The following is a 9,150-nucleotide window of genomic DNA, read 5'->3' as shown; positions in this document are numbered from 1 at the left end:
TACATTTTTCACACAATAAATATAGGTGAGAGTAGATTAGCTCTTACCCACTTTGGATAAGGCAGGTGCTCTCACCTTCTCCACACTCCCCACCTCCCCCTACTGTCTCATGCCCAGGCAGTTTTACTCATCGATGGTTCTATTGTCGCTTCTGGATTTGCTACCCAGGGTCTAAGCTCATTATAGAGGTTACACTGGTGCCTGAAGATGTAGAAAGCGGAGGGTGCCTTTAAAAGCAGATGATGATGTCATCTTATGCCTGGGAGGGGACAGAAGTCCACAAGCCCCAGGAACCTGAGTGAGGTAAGTGACCTACTCCAGGTCGCACAGCTAAGGAGAGCTGGCTGCGTTGGCCCTGCATTTGAACGCATTACCTCTCGGACCCCTGAGCCTCACTGCTTTCCCCTCCACCAACTGGCCTCCGTAATTCACTGGCTTCATGGCAGACAGGCTCTCCTCTGGGGAACGGTTTGACAACATTACTATGCAGGCCATCAGAAGTGAAAATTCAGGGGACTTCAAGACAACAATGTTCAAGACCTTTGCTCAAAAGACAGAAACAAAATGGAGCACCTGAGTGGCTTGGTCGGTTGAGCGACTGACTCTTCATTTTGGCTCAAATCATGATCTCACCACCGTTGGATCGAGCCCCACGTCAGGCTCTGCACTGAGCATGGAGCCTGCTTGGGATTCTCGTCTCCCTCTCTCTGCCCCTCCCCTGTTCACACCCTCTCAAAATAAATACACTTTAAAAAAAAAAAGAAAAGAAAAAGACAGATAGAGACAAGAAGCCCCCGAAATAACCACCCTCTTGATTTTTTGTTTCTTAAAAACCTCATGGGTTGTCCTGCTTCAGATACCTCTTATTTGAATCAACAAAATTTCTCGAGCATTTACTATGTGCCATTCTCCATGCCAAGAGCTGGGAGCTGGGGGAATAGCGGAACAATTACAAGATATAAATGGAAGCACAGCCAGCAAAGGCCAAAGCTGTTTGGTCCGTGACCTTGCAATGCACCCCCTCCCCCACCCCCATGGTGTCTTTCATGACAGCACACCTCTGGCCTGGGTTTGGACACTTCCTTTTGAGCTGTAGGTCAGTGGCTTCCCTAAACTAGATCAGGCTGAGACCTAAGAAAGGACACGGAGTCACTCCCCAGTGGCTGAAGCAGCCTGCCGCTCTGACACTTTCTTCTGTGAGTAACAAAACAGCAGTAACAGGAATAACTGCAACAGCGGATACTTAGCAAACGTTAGCTTCGTGCCAGACATGTAGGATCTCGCTTCGCCCTCACACTAAACCCTATGAGGAGGTTCTGTCCTCACGCTGTCCTCATTTTACAGAAAAGCAAACGGAACCCGTGAGATAGATCAAGTCACTTGCTGAATGTGACTCCGCTTGCAAGGGGCAGAGCTGGTCTTAGAACCTGGGGCTGTGTGGCTTCCAGTGCAAACACCTGATGGTGGCTCCCAAGGGGATTGTGTGTCAAGTAAGAGGGCAGATTGTTACACATGAATTTAGCTTCAGTCCTTCCATCCTGACCCAGAGTTTACCTTCTGGGTCTACACTTGGAGGGCTACATAACTATCCTTAGGTGCAGGGGGAAAAAAAAAAAACCCAAAGAGGCCAGGGGTTGATGTCTGGAGCTACTGGTTGTTTATGATACAGTTTGAATACTTTGCGTATGGCTATTCCCTTATAACTCCCCTACAACCTTAAACCGTGCCTTCAAAGTAAATGTTGTCCCACATACCAGGACAAGGGGTGCCCTCTTTATCACTTTGTAGCCTTTTTACATTAACTGCTCAATTCTGCCTCTGTCCTGCCCACTTTCCTGCTTGCTGATTATAAAAAGCCCTAAGTCCTTGGTCTCCGCCCGCACATTTAGAGTTCCGTGTTAACTCTGTGCGGTCCTGGCCAGTAATAAAGACTCCCTTAATTCGGCTTCAGTGGTCTCGGTTGGTCTATGTGTCTCACGGCATAACAAGATCTTGAAGAGTCTGGCCTGCAAATCCTGAACTTGGGGCCAAAGCGGGGCAGGCAATTTGTCTCCATTTTACAAATGGAAAAACCCAAGCTCAGGGTAACTTGCCCAAGGTCTCAGAGAGCGGAGGTGACAAAGAACTTAAGCCAGGGTCTCTCTGGCTCCAGTCCATACACTAACATCTTAATGCTTAGCATTTCTGGAAACGTCCTTGGAAACGTCCTGGGTGTTTAATTTCAGTATGTGTGAACTAAGATGGAGGTTTCAACTCTCTTGTTTCAAGGAAAAAATCTCTATCTCCTTGGGAATCTAAATAAACCAGCCAGTTTCTTCTCGTGTGGATGCAAAATTAAAAAGTCTGGGAGGAAAAGGGAAAGAGGTCAGAAAGGGGAACCACGACAAACCTGCTACAGCGTCGCAGCTAAGAGCAAGAGGCTGTGAAGGCAGACTAACAGAGGGGAGGGCACCCTCACTTTACACCCAAGGAAATGGAGGCCCAGGGGAAGGGCCCCGGGACGAGGGGCGGGAAGCACAGCAGTCCGGGGCAGGCAGAACTGCCAGTTTCCGGCGCGGCATCAATCATGCCCCCAGGTCTCCGCCCGCGCGGGTTTTCCGCACGCTACTCCCGCCTGTCGCCCGGGCACCGCCCCGCCTGTTGCTTATTGGCTCCTTCAGGCACGAGACCAACACAGGAGCCAGCCAATGGGAGTGGCCCACGGCGCGTCTTTCCCGGGGAAGCAGAAGCTGACGCGAAAACCCGGAAGTCCGAGGGGCGGACAAGTTGGGGAAGCCAATCCGCCACGATAAGGATGGCGAACCACCCAATGGCTAGCCGCCGGAGGCGGGGCCAGAAGGCCGGCGGTGGAGCAGGGCCTGGAAGCCGGCTGCTGCGTGGGGCCGCTGAGTTCCTGGAAGAGTCGGCTGCCCGGTCGGGAAGCAGCGCGCGGTAGGAGGGGGCGAGCCCAAGGGGCTCGGAAAGAGCCAGCGGGGCCGGGAGCGGTGGGGGAGTGAGCCCTGGGCGGGGTTCAAAGCGACTATAGCCCAGCCCCTCTGGGCATCAGTTTCCCCCTTCCAAGGGTAGTAAGAGATGAGAAATTCGCATCTCCTGCCTCCCCTGCGCAGACCCGCATCCCTGGCGAACTCCAGCTCTGCCATGGATCCCGTCCTTCCGGGAGCCCCATTAAAGCACCTGGATGAAGCAGTGATTCACACCCTTTTCTAAACCCCTACAGCACGCCAAGCGTACCCCCGTTAGAACGCAGACCAATCCATTTCAGATGTATCAAGGAGCCAGGTTTCCCCCAGGAGACTGTAAACCCTGAGCGATCATCAGTCATTTCTGGGTCTTGGAGGCCCAGCACCAGGAGCAGGCCCAAGTAGAGGTGCACGGGCCCTGGATAAGAAGTTAGAGGTTAAGACCTGGGCCCTCTTCCTAGATGCACTGACAATTCATTCTTCACGATTCTGTTTTAGTTTCCTTTGTAAAAGGGAGATAGGGGTAGCTTTCCTTCATAGGGTGTTAAGGATTAAGAGATAATGCATGGCTAGCCCTCAGCCCAGTGCTCAGTACACCATAGTTGCCCAATAAATGCTTATTGTTAGCATCATGGTGCTTGCATACCTGACCCCTCCACTACCAGTACCAAACACATGCCCACTGTCATGATGGAGGGTGAGGGATCGGTGACCCACTCTGGCCCACAGCTGGAGTTTCTGAGATGCTCGGGACTGCCCAAGCTCTAGGTGAGTCCTTGCTGGGCAGGCCAGGACAGGAAGGCCAGAGAGGGGAGCAGCGCTGTGGCTAATACCTGGGTAAGGGCACGAAGAGGCAGTGTATCAGGCCACAAAAAGTGTGTATGTCAGAGAATAGGCCCCAGAACTGCCTTGGCCAATCTTGACGTGTGGCCACAGAGATCTGTGGTCAAGGGGGCTTGGGGGAGAGTTCCTGAATTCAAGTCCTGAGGCTGTCACTTACTCACTGGCTGACCTGGGGCAAAGGGCTTCATCCCTGAGCCTGTTTCCTCATCTGGAGAAGTGGGGTGATGATAGCATCAGCTCCTGTTGAAGATTGCAAGAGACAGTATGTATGAGGTCCTTGGTGCTTAGCACGGGACCTGGCACACAGTAAGTGCTCAATAAATGTTGAGTGCGGTGGCATTACTGCTCAGAGTCCCAACACCCTGGAAGTGGCACCAGTCCTTCAGGCTGCACACACACCCCCATTTATAGCCACTTCCTGCCTTGCCTCAACCCTCTGGTCACAGTGACAGAGGTGTGGGGCCCTCCAAGCCCCACTGAAGTCAGCAATGTATCTTGCATGTGTCCTCTTCCCCCACCTCATCTCCTACAACTCTTGGTCCCCTGCAGATCCTGCTCTCAGGCAACCTGAGTATGCCCAGGGGGCCCGCCCCTGAGTCCAGATGACACTCATGCCGATGGCTTCAGTGATGGCGGTGACTGAACCCAAGTGGGTCTCCGTGTGGGGCCGCTTCCTGTGGGTGCTGCTGCTGAGCATGGTGCTAGGGTCCCTGCTGGCACTGCTGCTGCCACTGGGGCCCATAGAAGAGCAGTGTTTGACTGTGCTCAAAGGCTTCTACCTGCTCAGGAGCAAGCTGGACAGGGTACAGCATGCCGTCACCAAGTGTACCAGCCCGTCCACAGAGCTCAGTGTCACCTCCAGCGATGCAGCGCTGCTGGCGGTCAAGACCAAGGCCTCTCCAGGTAAGACTGGCTAGCCCTCCTCAACACTTGTCAATCTGATAGATATTTACAGCACCTACAGCAGCCTGTGTGCAGGACACAGGGACATAATGGGGACCAAGTCTGCCCTGAGCTCCCAGCTCAGACAAGCTGACAGATGACTGTCATATAGCACCACCAGCCTGGTGACGGGGAGGTAGGGGGGCACACCAGGAAGGCTCCCTGGAGGGGAGACCCCAGTATAAATAGGAAAATCACCCCCAAGGAAAAGGCATGAGGGGAAATTGCGCCAGGCAGAGAAGACCAGAGGGTAAGAGAGCTTGGGCATAGGAGGAAAGGAAGCCGTGTGTGTGCCCGACACTCAGCAGTGGGGTGGGGGGGCTGGTGAGGGAAGGCTAGATCTGGAGCTCCTTCCCCCCCCCTCCCTGCCCACTGCCCTCTGTGGTGCCTTGTAGGGGTTCGAGCAGCATCCCGGGTCTCTACCCACTGGATGTCAGCAGGAACCCCACCCCCTTAACTGTGACAGCCCACCAGGTCCCAGGCACTGTGGGATGTCCTCCAAGGGGCAAAACCACCCCAGCTTGAGAACCACTGGGTTGAAAGATTTAAAGAACAGCCCAAGGGTGGGGAAGCCCCCAGGGCCTAGGACCAAGGGGGGGGAGCTGGTCACAGCCTAGGCTGAAGGAACAGGGGCAGCGACCAGCATCACCAGGTCTGGTCCAGGACAGCAGGGAGCTGAGAGGATCACTCAGGAGGGCCACTTGACAGGAGCTGTGGCCACAGCCACTCACTTTGGCACTAGGAAAGCTGGGGGTTGGAAAGGCCAGGTGCTACCTCCCAGGGTAGAGAGAGTGGCTCCGAGGACACACAGACGAACACCAGCTGTGGGGCACAAATGCTCCTACACACAGAGAGTGCTGGAACGAGCCCCCTGAGCCGCCAGCACGGGACAGCTCCCCCGAACATCCCGCGCCCTCCCTCCCCTCCTCTGCCAGTGCTTCTTTGGCTCTTTTCTAGCTGGGAAGTTGGAAGCCAGAGCAGCTCTGAACCAAGCCCTGGAAATGAAACGCCAGGGCAAGCGGGGAAAAGCCCACAAGCTCTTCCTGCACGCCCTCAAAATGGACCCGGACTTCGTCGACGCACTCAACGAGTTTGGCATCTTTTCTGAAGAGGACAAGGACATCATCCAGGCAGATTACTTGTACACCAGAGCGCTGACCATCTCGCCCTACCACGAGAAAGCGCTGGTCAACCGGGACCGGACACTGCCGCTGGTGGAGGAGATCGACCAGAGGTATTTCAGCATCATCGACAGCAAAGTGAAGAAAGTCATGGCCATCCCCAAGGGCAACTCCGCACTGCGCAGGGTCATGGAGGAAACCTACTACCATCACATCTACCACACGGTTGCGATCGAGGGCAACACCCTCACCCTCTCGGAAATCAGGCACATCCTCGAGACCCGCTATGCCGTGCCGGGGAAAAGCCTGGAGGAGCAGAACGAGGTCATCGGCATGCACGCGGCCATGACGTACATCAACACCACGCTGCTGTCCCGCATCGGGTCTGTGGCCATCGGTGACGTGCTGGAGATCCACAGGCGGGTGCTGGGCTACGTGGATCCCGTGGAAGCCGGCAGGTTTCGGACGACACAGGTCCTCGTGGGCCACCACATCCCTCCCCATCCTCAAGATGTGGAAAAGCAGATGGAGGAGTTCATACAGTGGCTCAACTCTGAGGACGCCATGAACCTGCACCCGGTGGAGTTTGCGGCCCTGGCCCATTACAAACTGGTTTACATCCACCCTTTCATCGACGGCAACGGCAGGACCTCGCGCCTGCTCATGAACCTCATCCTGATGCAGGCGGGCTACCCCCCCATCACCATCCGCAAGGAGCAGAGGGCCGAGTACTACCACGTACTGGAAGTTGCCAATGAAGGCGACGTGCGCCCGTTCATCCGCTTCATCGCCAAATGTACAGAGACCACTCTGGACACCCTGCTCTTTGCCACAACTGAGTATCCGGTGGCGCTGCCAGAGGCCAATCCCAACCACTCCGGGTTTAAGGAGACCCTGCCTGTGAGGCCCTAACCCCGGAGAACCTCCCTTGGGGCCAAGGGATGTCCCGGTGGGTGGAAAGCAACACTTAGCATTTCTGGAAACCTAGTCGTCTCCCAGAGCACAAGGAGACAGATCAGGAACTTAAGCATTCTTTACCTCCAGACGTTTTAGTTAAGAAAGAAAAAAAACTAAATTATTAAGCCCTGTCTTTAAGGTAACTTATAATTCAGCCCAAGTTATTTATTTTCTTCTGAGCTCGTCGGTGGTGTGTGGAGTCCGCCGGCTGTGCTAGTGGCCCCGGCAGGCTCGGGGGGCGCCGATGCTGCTCGTGGGACCGGAACGTGGGTTCTGGAGCAGAATCTGCACGCGGGTGGGGCGAGGCTGGGAGTGTGGAACGAGGTCTGGGGTCACAGGAGTAAGGCCTCCAAGTGTTTCTGTGAAACCGGCCGAGAGGCCCTGTGGCTTCCCCTGCAAGCGCTCCTGGGGCGAACCCGGCCCCGGTCTTGAGAAGCCATGGAAAGCTTTCTTGCTGAGAGAGTTTTGCTCCCCCTACGAAGAGATTGGCGTTCTGACTAATTCTCACTAGTAGGGCAGACTTTTGAGATACGAAATAAAATGCTGACAACATTTCTAGTTAGATCCTTGCTTATTTCAAAGAAGTCTCTGAGTCCTAGATGCCTTGCAAACTCGAGTCCCAGAGGCTGACTTGGCCCTACCAAGACTACTTTTCTAGTTCAGAAGAGGGGAGTGGCCAGCTTGGTTTTCTGTGTGTGTGAATGTTTCTCACACTTCATTTGTGGCAACTCGGACCAGAGGTTTCAGTCTTAGAAGTTCTGAGTTTGTCACTCGGCGGAGTCATGGTGCGGGTCAGGCATCGTCCATGTGGCCAAGTCTGACTGAGTGTAGCACCTTCTGTAGGCAGAGACTCAAGGACACATCTGAGAAACCAGATGCCACGTCAACACCAAGTACGCATTTCTGATGATGAACTGGAGTTTCTACAACCAAGGAAAAACCCTTAACCTGAATCTGTGATTCTTCTGTCATGTAGTTTTACCCACTTACTCACCTGACCTCTGCCCCCCACAGCCATTGTCCTGTCCAGCTTCCCCTCCGGGAAGCAAAAGGGATTGTCTTCGAGTGGCCTTATTTTTCTAGGAACTTGTAAAATGATTAGATGTATCACACAGCCAGGTTTCCCAGGCATCAGTCTATGGAAGAATCTTCTCTACCGATAATAAACGGCAGAGACACCAATATGACTGCTGCTGTGCTCCTCAGAGGCAAAGGGCTGCGGGTCTCCCTCCCAGTGACGGAGCCCAGGATGTCTGTCACCGTAGTGCACTTTGTCAGGGTCCAAATGACGTGAATACGCACATAGTGTGGCCTCTGGCTTGGGAAATCACAGCCTGATGGTAGAGAGATCACTATTCTGAAGTAGCAAGTGTTTGTGTAATTAATTACCTGTGTAATGAACACAGGCTAGCTTTCTGAAGGATGAAGAGAGACGTATGAAGTGGCCCTGAGTGACAGTCAAACCTTTGCCAAAAATTCTCCATGCCTGTATGCTTCCACGAGCTAGCTCTTCGGCCTGCACTCTTCTGTCGTCTGGATTTTCTAGGCTCACCAAGGAAGCCCGACAGCAGGGCGCGCCCTGGACTAGAGAGACACGTGCACTTTAGCTCTGTTGTGAGGATGTTATTTTAACAGATTACTGACTCTAATAAAGTATTTTATGACATAAAGGCCTGAGACTTGGCTGTCTTATTATTCAAGGGCTGTTCCCATTTGTCACAAGAACGAAGGAGGAATTCTTTCAGAACATGAAGCCCTATTTAAATTATTAAGGCAGAGTAACTTCAGTAATTTCACCAGGAAAGTGAGACAGAACTCTGGGTGAGGCAGCCGCCTACAGTGCCATGGAGGAGTTACCGGTCTTTCACCAACACTCAAGAAACCACAAAGTACTCCATGCTCCTATTTGCCATCAGTTCTTGATTTCCTGGGGAAAACACATATACCCACTCGCACGTTCCCAACAGTCCGTTTCTAGAACCGTCAACACCCCGGGCTCCAGTCTGGAGAGGTTCAGCTCTGCGATGAGCCTGTGTTGACATGTGAAGGCACAAAGTGAGGGCAGAAGACTGGCCCAGAGCAAAGAGCAGGGCAGAGATGGGAAGCCGACGGGGTAAAGCCACATTAGCCTGGATCAGGAAGGGAATACTCGTGGCTCCTAAGTGGCCGGCCCCGAGCGTCCCCCGTCCTCTCACCCGGCGAACAGGCTCCTGCCGGAGGGGGAGCGGCCGCTCCGGAGAGCAGGGCGGAACCAGTGCACGGCACCCGTCCTTCTGGCCGCTTCCAGTAGCCACTACTGGAATTTAACTCAGAAGGAACACCTAACA

General features: G+C 53.8%; 1 protein-coding gene across 2 annotated transcripts; it reads left to right on the top strand.

Annotated features, from left to right (window-relative positions):
- The first annotated feature begins 2,844 nt into the window (after window positions 1-2,844).
- On the top strand, window positions 2,845-8,493 carry FICD (FIC domain containing). 2 transcript variants are annotated; one of them, XM_029922618.1, is made up of 3 exons: window positions 2,845-2,931; window positions 4,353-4,706; window positions 5,703-8,493. In XM_029922618.1, exons 2-3 carry the CDS (start codon window positions 4,406-4,408, stop codon window positions 6,776-6,778), a joined length of 1,377 nt encoding a protein of 458 aa, XP_029778478.1. In that variant the 5' UTR covers window positions 2,845-2,931; window positions 4,353-4,405; the 3' UTR covers window positions 6,779-8,493. The 2 variants fall into 2 exon arrangements, with proteins under 2 accessions (XP_029778478.1, XP_029778479.1); XM_029922619.1 differs by lacking the exon at window positions 2,845-2,931 and adding an exon at window positions 3,162-3,728.
- Window positions 8,494-9,150: the final 657 nt, after the last annotated feature.

The sequence above is a fragment of the Suricata suricatta genome, chromosome 14, assembly GCF_006229205.1.
Source record: "Suricata suricatta isolate VVHF042 chromosome 14, meerkat_22Aug2017_6uvM2_HiC, whole genome shotgun sequence".
NCBI classification, from domain to species: domain Eukaryota; kingdom Metazoa; phylum Chordata; class Mammalia; order Carnivora; family Herpestidae; genus Suricata; species Suricata suricatta.
The sequence above is the reverse complement of the archived record's forward strand: the minus strand, read 5'-3'. Positions and strand labels throughout refer to the sequence as shown.